General features: G+C 37.7%; 1 protein-coding gene across 1 annotated transcript in view; it reads left to right on the forward strand.

The window, feature by feature from the left end:
* Positions 1–1,732: 1,732 nt before the first annotated feature.
* The window catches only part of ARNTL (aryl hydrocarbon receptor nuclear translocator like), a 545,416-nt gene continuing 527,637 nt past the window's right edge, over positions 1,733–19,511 (forward strand). Inside the window, exons 1-2 of the mRNA XM_044059187.1 lie at positions 1,733–2,002; positions 13,353–13,426. Of these exons, the coding sequence (XP_043915122.1) occupies positions 2,001–2,002; positions 13,353–13,426 (76 nt within the window). The 5' untranslated portion in view covers positions 1,733–2,000. The remainder of the gene's footprint in view (positions 2,003–13,352; positions 13,427–19,511) is intronic.

Raw genomic sequence — 19,511 nt, forward strand, 5'->3', positions numbered from 1 at the left:
ACGTCTTCTTATGGTGTGGCAAGGGAAGAGCGAGACATCATGCCAAGTAGCATGCCATTGTACTTAGATTTATGACCAGATTAGTCCAATCAGACTAGTAGCCTCTTTTCAGAGGAGACCCCCAGGTGGTATTTATACTACTGGGGGAAATTTGGCCAGGGCATCAGGGAACTTCCCCTACTCTTTTTGACAGGTGCTATGGGATCTTTTACATCCACCTTAACTACCACATCAAGTAGATGGGGCCTCAGGTTAAACGTCTCATCTGAAGGATGAATGTTGACATCTCTAGTCAAATGACAAGAGATTGTTGGGTAATTACAGAGATCTCTAGTCATTTGACTTGCTCTTTTTTGAAATTTTGTAGAAACAATTTCATTTGTTTTTGTGAATAATTAAATAACAGTTACTTATTTACATGTAGTCTTACCTTGGACTTACCTTTGTAACAGCTCACCTGCAGTTTTTAAACGCTACACCCGTTTTGGTTTTATCAGCTATAGCTACCTTGACAGCTGCATTTAAAAAACGAGTCCATTATTTATAATATGACACACAGAAAAGCTGTTTGTTTCCCTCTCAATATTAACTCTTCCTTTATTTTTTAATTGCATATTTTGTAATTTTCTGAACTTGCTTTCTTCTACTGTTCTGTATTTTCTGTTTTTCCATACTTTTAAATTGTCCTTTTCTACAAATTATTGTAAAGTGTTTAGTCAAACATGCCTTCTAATGTGCCTGACAAGATACAAAATATAACTTGAAATAAATACATACACATGCACTGACAATCTTATTATATAAAACAAGTTATACTCTTACTATTACTATAGTCTAGTACTATGTTAATAAAAATTTACTTTATAATATATACAGGTTAAATAACACGAGATTAGTGCAAATGTGAAGAGCATCTAAACAGTACTGGAGTGGGTAAAGGAAGTATGGAAATAAACCTGAAAGCTTGTATAGCACACCAGATAATTTCTTACTGTAGCCTATTAACCAGTACATTAATGGGTAGAAAAACAGATTCCTCGGAGTAAATCTACAAACACACAGAACACACCTTCACACAGATAACGATACCGACCAGAAAATCTGGACTAAACAACCAGAGCCTGACAATGAGATGCAGAGATCTTACCAATAACACACACACACACAAAAAAAAAGACTGTCCCCGGTTTGCACTGTCGCTTCTCATTGTTTTGACCTTATTTCCAGAGATAAGTGCGGCTACCATTACATGAAAATAAACTTAGGCAAATATTTGAACGGCAGCAGTTTAAACAGATTTTGAGGATCTGTAAAATGAAGTCGTCAACATCTGAGTGTTAGGGAACTACGAAAATTAAGTACGGGCACAGCACAGAAAACTATGTATATGACAGAAACCAGCCTACATCCACCGACGCCAAACACAGATAATTTGGAAATTTTGAGGAACCTTCTTTTGCCGGTCCAAACAGTTAAGGCGATGAACGCCTGTTGCACAGTGCTTTGAACTCCTGATGCTGAACAAGTATATTTGGATGGAATCATACGTATTCATATCTTCCTATATCCATATACCCGTCTGAACGTAGACAGACAGCGAGACTATTAGTACACAACATTACCTTTAATAACTTCAACCTTATTCTAGACTTTGTTTACCCGAGAATGAAGGGCCTCGACAATATGATTGGCTACTATGAGTAACAGAACAGAACATAAATATCGCAGTATAATTGGCGTTTAGAAACCAGCTCTAGGCTAGCCGAGCAATTGCCAGAATGGTATCCTTGGAAGTTACACCCCATTGGTCACTGGGTCCCAAAGCACGCGTCGATTGGCTGACGTCCGAATTCAGGTCACTTGGCTACGTAATTCGCTGAAAAGTAGGTTAGTGGTGCGACATTTACTGAAGGCAGAAAGTAGGTCACGGACAGGACGGGTTGTGTTTACCAACGCTTCTCTCTGGTAGCAGGTTTGAATGAGTATACCAAACTGTTAGCATGTAAGTATTTAACCGTGTTATAAATTTTTGTATTTACTGGGAAATCATTTATTGTTGTGTGGAAGTTTTCTTGTACATATGTGTCTGATTTTTTTTTTTACTTTCTGCGCTGTTGTTATGCTATGCAATATGCAGAGGAGCGGCAGACTGCTGAGTGTATATAAAGGCATATTTTATCGGCATTTTATTATAGTTTTTGAGGACACCAATAGAGGTTTTCCGATTGGTTCTTATTTCACTAAGCCGTCTTGTTTATGTGATTTAAGCTTCCTATAAAGCTGAGGTGTGCAAATGTTAAGAACATCCCTCTATGTGTATTATGTTTTGCAGCTGTTTTTTCTTATGTACGTTCCCTTGTAGCTTATGTATTCTGCAGTAGATGTGTTGCTGATGTGAATTTTACTTGTTCAGATCACATCTGTGCTGGTGAGCTCTTGGAGCCGACTTAAGCTATACATTCAAGATACTGAAGATGTTAACTTTTGTGGGGAAAGTGCTTGTGTGCTGCTGTCTGGTTTGCCAGTTGGATAGCAAGCATAAGGTTATAACTTTGAAAAATTGCAATCGTTGACCTTTCTGTTCAAAGGTCCTTATGTAACATTGTGTTTATTGTTCGTTTCTTAAGTTGTCAACTAAGTAGCACTGTTTTTAATCCCTTTGTTCTGAAAAAAGTATTCAACTAAAAACCACTGTTACCCAGCGATTGCATATAGACCTTGTAGACAATTTTATCATAAATCCTACATTTTAAGCGAGACGTAGTAAACCTTAAGAGCAGAACATGATATCGTTAATATTTGAGAAGTAAGATTGAAATGGGTCTTTCTTTCCGCATTTAAGTATATTACTTTTAGTATTAAAATGTGATTTTAGTTCTACCTGACTAACTTAAAAAACATTCACTGTTACACATGGTGTTCATCATATTTTAAAGTGCATAGTTAATGTTCCTGCTTTACTTCTGTGATCAGTGTTGAGCAGCTCTTTTTTTATTTTGAGGCATCTGTTCCTGCTGATTTTTATATTTTGTTAGTAGTGTGTGCCATAAGTTTTATGCAATACTGGTATTTTGTGATGCTGTACTAGATAAGCCCATGTTGCTGATATGTCATGAGGAGCACAGGTTGCTGGTTTGCATATGGATAATGTCCAGTCTTGTTGGCATATTTTTAGACCAGTGATATACTGAACATTTTTCTGTACTAATTTTATAAATGCTGTCAGATTTTCAGTTTTAGGAAATGGACAAACTGAAACTTGTTAGACATACGCCTTATAAGGTCTTACAGTCCAATTGTTGTCTGGCTTAAGCGATATGTGGTTGTATCAGCTTTTTGGTTTGACTGAAATTGCATCACAGATCAGTGACCTGGTAGTCGTGGAACAGTTCCCGACGTGGGCTCTAGTGTAGTTATTAAGGTTATATTAGTGGTAGACATGCATACTTGATTGTCACGCAATGGTCCATACATCACATTACTGATTAACTCACACTGAACAATCATCTAATAAAATGCTTAGGGAGCTAATTAAGAATGTGCTGTATAACACTGTTTGATTTTTATATTCTTTTCTTAGGAATGTTTAATCCCTTACCCATTGCTTCCTCTTGTAAGCTAGGCAACATTTTGCACTCACTTGTGATGTGTGTTATGCCATTGTACAGTTTAACAAGACAGTACCATGATAAAATAGTTTCACACTTTTTCAAATGCTTGATGAATTAAATGTATTTTGTATTTGATCGTGTTTTGTAGCCCAGATTATGTTGAAAAAACTCCAAAGAAAGGTTCATCTGCCTGGTTAGCAAAAGCAAAGAAATAGGCAATCAAGAAAGCCTTATCATCCAAAAAGCAAATTCCTTGTGTTTATTGGGAGTCATGGAGGGCTGATGTTTTTCAAAATACATAAATAAATAAAACAAAAAGTGAATTGTTTATGTGGAAAATCTGTTACCCAGTTCAAATGAGAAGCTTTATTCTTAATCTAGTCTAAAGAACACTGTAGTAATCAACCATGTGATTGTTTTGTTTGTTTATTTGATCCTAAGATTTGCCGCATCTGATCAGTCATTTGCTGTGTTTAATTTCTTCTCTTTTAAGATAAGGGATTCTGTTGGCTTTGCTTCTGATAATGCTAATCTGTCAGTGCTTTAATTTCTAGTTGGAGGGATTTCCAGGCATTAATATATTTGTCCTTGCAACAGTTTTGTAGATAAGTTCAACTACTGTATCTAAAATCAATGTGTTGCTAAATTAGAGTACTTCTATTTTTTTTAAAGTTGTAAGGACAGCGGTTTAAAGCATTTCCAAAAGAAAATCTTTTGGAAGAAAGTTTTCTGTAGAACATCTTAACTGTTGTACCATTCAGTCTTCCAACCAAATAGGTGGTGTAAGATTTCTAAATGCTCTGATCCATCCAGTCTCAAATGTCTTCCTACTGTGACTGCCAGATAGTTCTGAACTAACGCACATTAGTCTGTATTATTGCATCTATAAACCTATCGAGGAGCAAACCAGAATTTTGTATTGATGAAACTCTTACAAAGACAAGTATGCATTCTTTGCGTGGTCTTTTATTCTTGATATAGTCACAGTCATCTGAACTTTCATAAATCGCTTAAACTTGTAATCATCTTTCCTTGTATATTGACAGGGCTAAAGCACATCAATACAAATCTTCTTTTACTATAGCATTCCAGCACCACCCTGTCATGTAACTGAAATGCAGGGTAATGCCGAGTACCATTAGTAATATAATTTAAGAATTTCTTATCTTTAAATGGAGCTGGCAATAAAGGTTTTACTAGAAATAACTCTCTCCTTTTTAAGTGCCCAGGATGTCTTAATACCTTCAGTTCACAGGTTTTCCTTATAAATCTAGCTAGTGAGATGGATGAGTGACCTTATTTCTGCTGTGACATAATCTTATTTCTGGGAGGCTTTGGGAGTACTTTGTTTTACAGCCTCCACATAAGACATTTGGTGTGATTGGTGAGTGATTATGATGGAGATCTATGAAGCTCACAGGGCAGGTTTATAATTGAGAAGGAAGCCTCCAGACTAGGTATTTACACATCTCACAAATATAATTTATTATGTGTAAGTTTATTATCTGTGAGACATAGTGCTAAAAGGCTGACAACAGAGGTGAAACTACCTGGCTGACTTTCTGTTTTGTCCAGCATGTAGATGTTTAAATGAGTAAAGTAAATGCACTCAAAGGTGTATGTAATTATGACAGAATATGCAATATACAGAGGGCTCACCAGTAATTGAAAGTCTTGTTCCAGATGCTGCTGATTCTAAAAAGTAAGATGGGGGAAAGGGTAAATACAGGTGCTACACTGTGTACTAAGCAAGTATGAAGATAGAGCTTGAGGTAGTCTTGCTTTTCCCTAGCAGTCAAAGGAGAAGTACTTCCCAGTTTGATCTCTAGTGCTCACTAGTATGAGCTGATGAGACTGGGAGGAGCTTCCAAAAACCAATTTATATTAACGGCAGGCAACTGAGGAGCCATTAAGTTGAAAAGGGCAGAATTTAGTGGGAGGGCAAATTTATTTAAAAGCTTAAGGGGGTGACTGCACAAAATGATACTTAAGCACATATGAAAGACAGGAAGGAAGGTTGGAATTTTGTTAAATTAACATATTGGGTGGACAGCAAAAAAATACAATGAGTTTAGGAGCACAGCAGCGACAGAAGGTGGGAAATTCTTCAGGCACCTGTTGAATGCCTGGGAATGGCCTTAAAATGGATACATCTCATGAAGTAGTCTGTTTCTCACTCCTCTTTCAAGAAAGAAAGCTGGCTTAATTCCACATGGTAAATTGCAGTGCAGCTGTTTATTGGCATTACTGTATAAATGGTTACAAAGTATTTAAAATAACTTTATAAACATGATGAAAGAAAAATTCTTTACACTTCTCAAACCAGCATCAGCAGTTTAAAGTAGCACAACTGCTCCGAATACTGTAGGAACAGTATAGGAGCTGCGATTCTTCATGATCGTAGTCTAGTTATGGTTTGGTCAGAATTAGTTACATATGCACAAAAGATAAATGCTGAGAGAGTAATTGTTAATAATGTTTGGATGTGAGAAATTGCATGTGTGTCTGTGCTAAAGAAGTTTAAGTGGAAACATTATAAAGCATATTTTGAAAGAATATACAAGATTGGGAATGCACCCCTATGTCACCCGCTGGATTGCCAGCTGGCTCGCAGAAAGCTGGAGATCAAAGTAAGGTTACCTGCACAAAGAGACCAGTCACCATTGCAGTTCCCCAGGGTTCTTGTTGGGACTTCTCCTGTTTGGCTCCTACTTTTCTGAAGTAAAAGCCAATACCAAATGCTCTGTCTGACCAAGCTTCCAGATGACTGCAAGCTAGGAGGAGTCTTTGAATCCCCAAATGACTTGGCCATCCTGTAGGAAAAGTTGTCCCTAATAGATAACTGGTTATAAAGTCACAGACTGAAACTAAATGCCTAAAACTGCATTATTGTATCTTTTCAGTAGTAATCTATTCTAGGAAACTACTACATTAACAATACGCCCCTAACAACTGAACCCAGTTGATTGGGATTTGGGAACTTGTATGGACAGTGACCTAACTTTTAACCACGATGTGTCCATTGTTTTAAGAAAGTCCTTCTGTACTGCACAGTGTATAAACGAAGAGATTGTGTCTAGATCAAGGGATGTCATTGTTCCCCTTTACTTGGCCGTTATTAGGCCAGTCATTGGATATACTGCTCCCTTTGGCCTGTAACTGTCTAAACACATGCAACAACTGGAGTACCCACAGAGGTACCTTACTAAAAGGGTGCAAGGACTAAACAATCTGTCTGGCATGGAATGACTGAAAGCCCTGTCATTATACTCTGTATTCTACAGACTGCTAAGAGGTGACCCCTGTGTCTGGCAATTCAAGGCATCCTCCAACTCGGTACTGATGGACTTAGTGCACATCAGCAAGTCATATGGCATCAGAAATACTCCATCTAGGCAGCTAAACCTCTTCTGCAGTATCAACAGAACGGCTTAACGGGACCGGTATATCTTGCAGAGTATACTGCTGCTCTAGAACAGACTCCCCATCTGCTTAAAACCAAAGTTAATACCTGCCCATATTTAAGCGCAATTTAGATCTATGTATGAGAAACAGAAAATTTGCCCCTGGATTGCCCCCTGTACTACTAATGGACAGAGGCAGCTCCTAAATGCTTTATCCCGTGCATGGGTCCCCCTATTATTCAAGTTATTCTCATAGTTATCCACCATGGAATGGGTAATGCCTATGTAACCAAATGGGGTAGGTTAATTTTGAGCACAAAAAGGGAAATTGGTTAGGCTTAAATTTTGCTTAATCTACAGAAGTTTGGTTTGAATGGAAAGTCTTGATCATCAAGACATGTCAGATTTGCTAAACATAACACGCTTGCCAGTGAATCAAGAAGAATGTCAAGAAGTAGAAAGTACAAGGTAACTAAACAGATAACATTGACAGGGTAAAAACCTATATATTCCAGAAATGTATTAACACTGACATATAACTGCTTTTAGTTGTTGCAGTTCTGAGAAGCTTGCTTGTGCAAAATCATTAATAAGGAAAGGAGTATTTTTTTATTTTATTTATTAAAGAAGAAATGCTTCATGCTCAATAGTTGTTCAAGGCTGACTATTTAAAAACTCCCAATCAGCTGACGAGTCAGATGTTTGAAAAGTTGCATGAATCACATTTGGTTATAGTGTAGTGCAAAGACAGAGGACGAAGACCATATGTATTTGTCAGGAGTGTCTACTCTAATAGAATCAGTAGTGCAGAGCTGTGCCTTCTGCACTACAAGTCCAGACGAAGAAATATTAACTGCTATGCTTTCATGGTATGGTACTGAGCACCTTTCACCGATTGGAACATAATGGGCACTGATTTGTACCACTTTTTTTTTTTTTTTTTTTTTTTTGTATGCAGGAATTATCAAGGTTTCTTGAAATAATCAAGATTGTCAGAGAAGTGCAGGTATGATTTAATTTATTCATTTTTCAAAAGACTTACTGTTTACAAAAAAAAAAAAAAAGTAGCAAAAAATGAAAAAAATCCCAGTGGCAAGGCTGAAGTAAAGTCCTTTAATAAAACAGGTGAGTGCTTTCGCAAGTGCCTCTTCAGACAAACATTTCAGATAACACAACCACGTTCTATCTATACAATTTAAAACTGACAATTAGCCTATCAAAGACAATTATCTAGGCAAATCCTTGGACTTCAGCACTAGTTTTAAAGAAACGTTACCATTTAGTCCAGGTCACTCTCACTCTCCGTACAATTCTACTGCTTTGAAACCAAAACTGTGTAAATCCAGACTCTAATACATGTTTTGCCAAGGAATTATTGGAATTTTTCTAATTGCATAAATGTGTTCCTTAATCCTTTCATAGAATATCCTATTGGTCTTACCCAGATAAAAACTAGTACATTTTTTGGCAAGTAGCAAGGTAAACCAAGTTCTTAGTGCTACACTCCGCAGTAATTCTAAAAGAAAAAATCTGTTTAGAGACTGGATATATAAATTCATGTGATGTATCTATGTGTCTACAAAACTTGCAATACCCACAAGGGCGGGTCCCCATGGGGCTCTGTCTAGTAACAACGGCCTTACTGTGATCCTTGTAAAACAGACGTTGCTTTAAAGGCTTTTGTTTTTATTTTTGTAACTAAATGTGGGTCTCTTGCCCACCAGATCTTCCTGTCTAAGTCTTGACTTATCTTTTGCTTTTAGTAAATGGACATAAGTCAGAGGTAGATGGATATCTTCCATTATTGGGTGGTAATAGACCTAACTATCTCTTAGTGTTTTTTATGTCTTCACCTGTACAACACTTTTAGGTTTCTGTATATATTTTATTTTTATACTGTTGCTTAATTTCTTAACTATAATATTTCATTTATTCTAGCTAAAAGCTTCTGGTTAGCTGCCCATTGATGTATATAAGGGTAATTTGCACAAAACTGGTTAACTGTTGTCTTCTGCCGTTTGAGCTGAGAGACTGCTTTGCTATTGCTATCGTAAGTTAATGATATGGTTAGAATATAACAAAAGGGGGTAGAGGGTAGATTCTGAAGAAATATAGAGAATATTTGGAATGGAAAAAGTAAAATTACTAGCAAGAATCCAGACAGAATATGCATATTATTCTTTAAGGTATAATAACTGGACTAGACAGAAGTCCTTATTTTACAGAAGCATGAGTATTAACTGAAAGTTTGGAAATGCATCTAATAACTATTTTAGGCCATGAGTCAGTAAAGATGAAGATAAAAATATATGCAGAGTAGTTTGAGTAAAAATGAGACAGTGGGAGTTTCCTACTTATTAAAAAGAGGGGATATTAAGAAACTGTTGGTGGCAGTTGTGTGCTAAAACGAAAAAAGGTGTATTTGGATAATGTGTATAACTTTAGAAATGTGGCTGTTAAGGAGGTTATTTCTGATTACACAACAACTTGGGCAACAGAAAATAGAAAAGGGTGTTGCCCAAAGTAGGGAGTCTATGACTTACACAAAGTAACCAGAGACCTAATAGACATAATGGCGATATTTCCCATTTTACTGGTTATACAACAATCTAGATTAGAGAAAAGATGCAAATGGAAATTATTTATGGAAGACTTAAATAATTATGCCAAGGGTAAAGAATGATGAGCCTCAAGAATTTAATAGCTAATACAGGAAGGGATGAGATTAAATGGTGATGCATAATCAATCGATAGGACAGTCTTCAGGAAGACATGATATTTCTGTGGAAGTTTGTGATAAAGTTATGGAAGATTTTGTTTAAAAATATTTTAAAGGAGGGACAGTACCCACATCTTGGAGGACTGTAATGGCTATACTACTCAGAGGGCAGTGACCCTTTAAATCCAACTTTATATAGACTAATTTAAACTGCAAACCACAATTACAAGGCATTTATGTCTATAATAGCCAAGAAAATCAGAAAAGCATTGCTAAAACTGATAACCATGGATCAGTCTGGTTTTGTGGAAGGGAGGCAAACATTTCACAGCATTAACAGAATGTTGTTGTTTGTTGCAAAGGGAAGCAGAGCTCAAGAAGAGTCCATTATTGCTGGTGGGTGTTGATGTCGAGGACATTTGATAGTTATCTGGCATTTTTTGAATAGCACAATGGCATCATTTGCATTTCCTGATAGAACAATGGGATTAATTAGCAAGATATGTAGGGAACAGTATATACAGAATAATCTTCAGGAGAGGAAGTGATGTTTCAGAGAAGGCAGGTTTTGAGCAAGCTATGCAGTCATAAATTGAAAAATAAGACAAATTATATTAGTAAAATGCATGAACATTGTCATAATGCTTTGTTTTCTCTCTCCTAATTCAACATGTACTCATGCCACTATGTAATGTGTGATGTTGCTAAAGCTGTTTTAAAAAGTTACTAGCGTGATTGGCTCATTTTAAGAGTGCACAGTAATTGTGGCCTCCAGACAGACTAATCTGGTACATCAATGTGTTACAATAAAACGGGAAGGGGTAGTGGCACTGAAAAGGGTGTTTTTAACCACTCTTGGGAGACTGTGTGTAAATGCAAATTAGTTTTAGTCAGGATACAGTTACATAAGATGGCACTGAAATGTACTAGACTGAAAGTATGGGGCAGTTCATGGCAAACTGGTGATCCTAACTCTGTTCTTCAGCTGTACATTGTGAAACTTATATGGGTGTAGCAGGTGTTGATCATAGCCAAAAGTGGTTGTGTTCATTTGTCATAAACTGTTTCACAATAAGCCTCCTGTATGTGGATGCCAATAGTGTAATTTGTGGAGCTGTCTCTGACAATATTAATTGCTGACCGTGGTATTGATTTTGTAAAGTGAACTTGTATAACCTACAAAACACTTGTGTCACTAAAAGTCGTATGCACCCTTGCATCCACAAGTAAGTGTACATTTCACAGCACTTATTTTTTTACAGCATAAGTTAAGGAACAGGCAAAATAAACTCTGAAAATGTATAGCATAATGTCAGTGATGCAACTGGTTACAGTGCACATCTAAGGGACTCCCACATGCTGGTCTGTACAAGGATGAGTTGGTAGCTGCTTTCTGTGTATTTGACATTCAGCTCACTGACTCTGACTCTGGAGACTGCCTTGCAGGGACTGTATGTATAAGTGAGTGTGTACGTCCCAGGATCTTAAAATGTTGCACAAAATGTGGAAGCTGGAGATGAGCTGCCTCAAAGCTGTTAAGAGAATGAGATGCAAAGAGAGCAAGAGCAGAGAGAGGTTGAAGTCCTAGAGAAGAAAAAAGTGTCAGCATGAACTGACCATGGTGCAGGAAGGGGAGATGGAGTGACCGAGTGAAAAAGAACTGATCGTACACCACCAAATACATGTGATTTGCAGGGGGGAAAAAAACCCTGCCTTGGAAATAACGGGCAGTACTGAATTGTTTCCAAAATATAAAGAGGAAGTTGACTTTGAACCTGTGCTTAATCAATATCAAGCAGAATAGGGACAATGAGCAAGATTTTAAACATTTTGACTTGTGGGTAATGCAGTGCATGATGTCATAGTGAACAATGTTGATCACATGCACTGTTAATCCAACTCCTGAAGCTTGTAGGAAAAGTGTGGAGATCAGTCTAATTTCATTGCTAAACTATTTTAGTAGATGAATGAGTGGATTTCAAATTACTGTGCATGAAATATTGGGAAATCTTATGATAAGGAAGTAAACACAGTACTACGAGAATCTGGTTGACAGTCTAGCAGTATAACACTGTTGACGAAATGGGCAGAAAGGGTGACCTCTATCTAGTCTACAGGGTGCAACCGCACAGAAAAAAGTTTATGTAGCACTGTACATGGGCATAACGGAGCTACTGGGAGGAGCAAGCTAAGGCTTCAGAGCACGTTCTACCAGCAAAACAAAATTACTGCATTCTCCAGTGTACTAGGATATTGGATTAAGTAGTTTCCATTGTAACCAAGTGGGTCATGTATTCTTCAAATGTCCACAGCGATAACGTGTGAAGTAGTTAATGGAGGCTGTGCCATCATCTGGTGTGCATTTGTCATAGTTTAAGAGGAAATGGTGTAAAGCTTTTTCCATTGGAGATGTGGTCTTGCTTTCATTGAAAGGCAGGTTGCCCAGAAAATGTGCCACCACTGGCAGTCATTTAAGCATCTGTGATGGCTTTCAGTTTTGTATACTGAGGCCTGTTTGTAGGAGGCCTACACTGTGTGTGGGTGTGTGTGCACGCACAGACTTGTGTAGCTGTTGTATGCATTACACAACAAGCACAGTTGTGCTGCAGACCTTTGTCCTTTTGGGTATGTACATGCACTGAGAGCCACACATTTCCCACTGTATCACAAATATGTTGCCACAGCAACTTTTAAAAAAAAATAAGCCTCTAACGTGTATGTGCCAGTACAGGCCATATACCAGTACTTCAGTGTGCTGTGAACTTCTAGATATTTAGCACTGCCAACTGAAAAAAAATGAGATAGTAGCTAACATTTTGAGGTGCTAATGGTAGTGTTTTTACAAAAAAAAGCGTATATTAGTCTGACAAGCTTGTCACAGAGGTCCTTAAATTTGAATGGTAAAGTCTTTAAAGCTGATCCTCAAATGGCTAATAGCGTATCTCTTCATCCAAAGTATTTTTTACCAACATTTATTCATATTGTAGTGTGTGTGTGTGTGTGTGTGTGTGTGTGTGTGTGTGTGTGTGTGTGTGTGTGTGTGTGTGTGTGTGTGTGTATATATATATATATATATATATATATATATATATATATATATATATATATATATATATATGTATAACATCATTTAGTTGGAGTTACAAAACATATTTATTACAAGATTACTTGGTAACTGTTTTCAGTTTAGGTCTGTAGTCATATTTGCTTAATGTTAAAGTATATTGTGTGTTTGTCATACATGCATGCACATCGGTAGTTAGGAAATTCAGGCATTTTTGCTGTATAGCGAACACTTCAGATTTTGCTACCAATCACTTGCAAGTACCATGCCTCTAAGTAGATGCTGTATTATTCAGGCATCATTGCTTTATTTTATTAAACTGGCTTGTCTAACTCGGCAGTTTGGTATTCTTAAGCCCTTGTTATGTGCATTGTTTGCAGCAAAACTAAGACTAGATGCTGGTGAGAATACTGCCTACTGCACTCTGTGAAAGGTAATTTATTCAGGCATGAATAGAGTGAGCTACTCTTGAAACAGTTACATGTGAGGCTCAATGATTTGTGCTGGATGATTGATGACGTTATCCAAAGATTGTTTCCTTCTTCCCCATACAGGGATATGCTGTTACCAAGTGCCTGGACTACTAATTTCCAGGAGTACATCAAAACTCACAGAAAAGAGAATATCAGTGAGTATGAATACATTTTGGTTACTTTTTCAGAACTGTAATATTTTATGCCCCCACCGGGGACTGCTGTGCCTCATTCTGCACTGGTTCAGCCACTGCCTACAGCATGTTTGTATTTCTATGCCTGTTTGCTGTCTGTGGACTTTACTGCCCCAAAGGTCCCAGTAAGCACCATTTGTGCTACTCTTGAAGTGGAAATGACAGGATGTTTCTGTTAATATCCCTTTAAAAGTTTTCTTCTCTTGTTTATGTAAGATGTGCCTGTATGCAGAGATAGCAGAATACTGAATGGTATCCCACACCCGTGAACTGCTATAGGGAAGGAAGGACAGGTCATGTCTTTCAAGTGCAACACTGCTGTCCTTGCCACTGGTTTAAGCTGTACTTTCATTCATTGATGTATGCTTCTGTTTAAAGGACACTTCATCTGTCTAAATGTATTAGTAATTGTTTTGTTTTTTTGTAATAGACGGGGATAATTTTATAACCTGAAACCAAAGCAGCTTGCTGCTTCACTATTGGCAACAGTTGTAGGGGAAGCTGGACGGCTTCATTAGTAAAATGAACTTAGAACTGAGTTCACATACAGACAGATAAGCTGCATTCACACCACTGTATTTTTTCGCATTTTTTCTCAGGTGGTGCTGGAGACTGTATAAGGATTTAAAAATACCTCTTTTTCTTAAAGGACCAGTAAATTCTGCATTGTGTCTTAGGCTGTTCAAGCAGATGACATTAACAATGCGGTGCACTGAAATCAGATGTCTGTGTGTAGATGTAGAATGTTTTCATTGTCAAAGAAACGCAAAATTGAAGCTGGAAAGGAGTACTAGCATTTTTCTGCTTTCTTGGCAACTGTTTTCTGGGATGTCATTTGACCTGCATTTACCTGACTCGCCCATTATTTTATTAAAATGTGCCAGAATCATTTAAAACTGAATTGCACTGTACATGTACTGACATTAACGGGCTGAAATGCAGTTTACTGTTCCTACTTCAGGAGAAGAGATGTAGTTTTCTTGCTCACATTGTGGTTAATAGAAAAGACTTTGTAGGTGTGGAAATGCCTGAAAAACAATTGGTTGTATTTATTTAAATTGATTTTAAGTGGAGTAGCAAAAAGTATTTTGTAGTTTTATATATTTGAAAGTGTAAAAGCAGAAAATGTAAGTGGTGGTGGGCAATAGAAGTGTAAAAAAAAAACTGTGTATAGATATAGTTACATACACCACAATTTTTTTGTTTGTTTTTGTAAGAGTTCTATTTGTGATTTTAGTTGCATAGAGAAGTACTGCACAGGAAAGGTTTGCAAGATGTACTGCACACCTTTGAAATGTGTGTCTCCGGTCCTAGGTAGGGTCTTTTAATTTCATGAGTCAGATGCTTTTCCATTAATGTGAAGGTCTTGAATTGGGCTATCAAAATGCAAAAGATGGTGACTAGAGCTGAGATAGCATAAAATTAATAAATTTCAGTAATGTATAATCTAATTTGTACATAACAACATGGTGGACTTGCTAGATAAAATGTGTTTACTGTAGAACTCTAAACCACTGCTGCAGCATTAAAATATTTTCTGTAGAGCTCTAAACTGCCACCACTGCAGCATAGTGAATGCAGTATAAACTCTAGAACATTGCAGTGCTCATAATGGTAGTTATCCTTACTTGAATGACATGGGTGTGAAAATGGGGGGGCTGCTTTTTTTTTTTTCCCCCCAACCAAGTGATTTATTTACATGTTATCTTTTGGTAACAATGTCAAAAATCTCAGCCTTGCATTTTGATTCATGGATAGTTAATGTCTTGTATAGAAAGTTGTTCAGGTAGTCACAGATTGCACACGTATATGCAGCAGTAATTAACAGGCCATCCCTAATGTCATGTCATGACATGATCCTTGACTAAGCAAAGTTGTTCATGCCATGGAGGAATGATGTGTTTATTACCCGATAGTTGCTTTAGCTGTGTTAGGAAAATGCAGTGTTTTGCACAACCTTTTATATTTAGTTTCCTTTGTAACATTGCAAATTGATTTCCTGACACTTTGTTTCCCTCCTGATATATTATTCATTATTGTATATATGCAGCATATTTGGCATGTTTCCTACATGTGGATTTTAACACCCTTGAATGTACCCCCCATAGGAATTGCTGAGCATTTTGCTGTTATGTTTTTGTGTATGTTGGGATTTCTTTTCATAAAATGGAGCTACTTAAACTTTGCTCTTTCTGTGGGCCTATGCCCAAGTTTGCTTGTGTGCATGTGTGCTCTTGCCTGATCAGTACTGATGTTAATCAGCTGTGTGAGAATGCTGTGGCTCTTGGACAGAAGTGTGGTGGTAAAGTGTTTTGTTTCCCGGTGAAAAATTCCAGTGATTCTTGGTTTCATTTTTTAAAGTGTTTGGTGAAGTTTTCTTGGCAAATAGTTTTGGGTAAGTGTAATGTTGATAAAGCAATGTGTGTGTAACTATATATTGGGGTGTGTGTAACTGTATATTGGTGTGTGTAACTATATATATATATATATATATATATATATATATATATATATATATATATATATATGTATATGTATGTATGTATGTGTGTGTATGTACACACATAGGTCTACTTGAAAACACCGACATGCTAAAACACCGAGACCGGAAGATCGACAACTGAGATGACCAACAGTTTAAAAGCCCGATGCTGAGAACACCGACATGTTAAGGTAAGTGTGTGATAGTGACAGACTTTAGGGTTAGGGACAGGTTAAGTGAGTTGGGGTTAGGGCGCGGGTTAGGTGAGTGGGCTATAGTGACGGACGTTAGGGTTTGGGTTAAGGTTAGTGCATAGATAGTTGTGTATGTAAGGTTTAGTGTAGGTTTGTAAGGTTTTTGGTGTGTGTGTGGTGTGTTTTTTTTTTTTTTTTTTTCCAGAAAAGGTATTTGTTTTGTTGATTGTTGGGATTGTGGTTTGTCGGGCATGTGAAGTTTCGTGCTTTTAAACTGTCTGTCATCTTCGGTTGTCGATCTTCTGGTCTGTTCTCATCGTCGGTGTTTTGGCATATCTGTGTTTTCAAGCAGACATATATTATATATATAGAGAGAGAGAGAGAGAGATGTGTGTATGTATATATGTAATATACATATATATATATGTATATCTATGTGTGTGTGTGTATATATATATATATATATATATATATATATATATATATATATATATATGTTTATGTATATATATATATATATATATATATATATAGATGTAATGTGTGTGTATATATGTTAGATATATGTAGATATGTATGTATATGTATATATATGTATGTATGTATGTGAATATATATATATATATATATATATATATATATATATATATATATATATATATATATATGACATTCTTTCCTAATTACCTGCCTTTCAGTATTTCTTTCTGGTTGTAGACACCCCATACCTATCTACAAACAAAAAAAAAAAGCTTTACTTATCTTTCTGTTAGCGACACTGGCACCCTTTTCTAGTTAGCATTAATGTGTAGCCTTCAGTTGTCGATGCTGTGCTTGTGATTCTGTGATCCTTTTTTTTCCCTCTGGCAACCTGTACTTTTTTTTTTTTTTTTTTTTTTTTTTTTTTTTTACAGGATGCTGAATCCTTCTGGTTTTAAGAATTGTCAGGCCTGCCGCCACAAGATCCCTAATTCAGATGCCCATTCAAAATGTGCATGCTTTTTGTGCATCTCATCTCAACAAAGACTTGTTAATTTGCATTTCCTTTGACCAGTGGGCCATTTATTGGATGTTGGAACAAGTTTGTTCTTTAGGGACTCCTCCAAAACCCCATGGGAGACCTTGTCCTAATCCTTCTTCTTTGGGAGCCTCCCCATCTGCCAAGAAGTCTTTGAATGGACATAAAAGGAGTAAAAGTAGTAAGTCCAAGGAGAAGGTTAGAGGCTAAGAAGCATTCCCTGGACTGTTCCTCCTCTTTGCTTCTTTTGGCTCTGCCTCCAGAATGTCCTGTACCGTCTGATCCAACAGTGATTGGTTCCCATACTCCATCTTTACAAGAGTCCAGGTTTTCCCCAGAGCTAGTATCTTCTAGAGTACAGTCATCCTTCCTACAAGAAAGGCCGGTATATTGCTTGTCTAGATCCCCTTTCACCTCCTCATCCAGAAAATGAGTCCATTCTGCTAGAAGTCCTTCAGAAGCAGACATGGATAGGATGATTATGAAGTTCCTCAGGGCTGAAATTCAGTTGTGTGTTCTACTGGCTCCAACCAGCAGTTGGACGCTTGAGCTTCAGTCCTTCCCCTCTTCCTGTGGTCACTTCTGCCCTGATCCACCCTCTGGGTTTGGTTCTGAGTTCCATCCAAAGGTTGTCCTCATCAGATCCGAAAACCTGGTCATCTTCCACTGTGATGACATCTCTGACCCAACCAACTCCAACCATCGAGTTCAGAAGGATCACTAGCCAAAGCGTAGGTGACAGATCTGGGGGTAGAGGATCAGCTCCTAAGTTTTCAGCGCTATTGCTTCCTCTCGGATCTTCCACACTAAATAGCTGAGGTGTAGTATCTGTTTCAGAGCGTGGACCAACCTGAATTGAATGTTTGTTTCTGCGCCTTCTGCAGTAGTCCTGTGCTCTCCCATGGCTTTGGCTTTTGAGTGTGTTGCACGAGCACTCTTTCCATGGTGAGCGGACTTCTCGTATGCACTCTGCTCCATCCATTCCCCATCAGAAGCCCTTGAGTTCTGATCCTACTTTTCCTATCCCATTGGGACAGCGCTCCCACTGAGTCTACAGATGGTCCATATCTAGGATTCCCATTCATCTTCTAAGTTGTATGTGGAGCATTTCACCTCAGCAGTTCCTTTTGAGGGATATATGTGAGAGAGGCATGGGGAATCCCCACAGAAATCAATAATTGAAGATACTAACTTTGAAGAGGGGTCAACCAGGTCACCACATCACAATGCATCATTTGTTTAAATTCTCAAACTGTTGAAGCAGAAAGGTGGCTGGCCCTCCAAAGCCCCCCCTTCTAGGAGGAGTCTGTGTTTTTCATGGCCTTTTGGTCTAGTCCCGCTACTACTTAGGTGAATCCCGCAGATGATATGGTGTGATCATGAAGTGGGCATGGAAGGAACCAGACGTGGCTTAACCCATCCCACATGAGTCAGATACATTTGTAGAATAACCTATAGTCAGTGGAGCAAGGACCCAGTGGTTGAGTCTTTGGTAGTGGCAGCTACCACAAAAAAGGGCCTGGCTAAGGACAGCTCTTCTAGTCATCCCTCTAACAGGGAGTCTAGTGTTTTGTGCAGGTTTGGAAAGAGGGTGGTTATACCTCCACTACTTTTACACCTTGAGCACTCGACTATCTGGCACACTTGACATGATTTCAGAGAGATTTGACAAAGGAACTTTCTAAATCCCTCTGGGTTCATTTCTGCAGAAGACGAGAACATTGGACTCGCAGCTGGCCACCCTACAGTCCTTCACCGTCTCTGTGATGTGCCTGATCTCCAACTTGAATGAAGGTACATTGAGAATCACGGCTAAGGACATTACCATAAGGAGACATGATTGGATGTGCTTGTGTGATTTCGAAGAGCACTTTGACATAATGGATACAGTGTATAATTTCCCATCATGCTAAAATCATGTCTTAATTATGTTTCTTAAAGTAACACCTGTGCAGTGTTATTTATGTGCTTCCTCAACCATAGGAGTGTGTTTAAATTAAATAAACATGTGGTGGTGGGAAAAATTTTGAAGTGTGCTTCCTTGCCAAATTTCAGTGGGTAACTTCAGTATTTTACTGCAGTAGAATTTTTTTGTTAGTAGCAAGTCAAAACAGTTGCTTTGATTTGTTCAGTCTTTTTCAAAAACAGCAGTAAGAATGCGTTATCAGCATCTAAAATGATTTGTTTAGGTAGAATAATGAAATCTGAAGTAAACGAAAATTGAACTCCATGGCAGACCTGAGGTTGTTCTTGTACTTGGACTGAATACCAACATTTTTTTCTGTTGGTCTACCCCTCACATTTTCTGTTTTGCAGTTCCTAGAAGAATAGACACTGGATCTCAGTCCAGAC

This window comes from Protopterus annectens, chromosome 17.part0 (genome assembly GCF_019279795.1).
Source record: "Protopterus annectens isolate FY-2018-M chromosome 17.part0, PAN1.0, whole genome shotgun sequence".
In the NCBI taxonomy this organism is placed as follows: Eukaryota; Metazoa; Chordata; order Ceratodontiformes; family Protopteridae; genus Protopterus; species Protopterus annectens.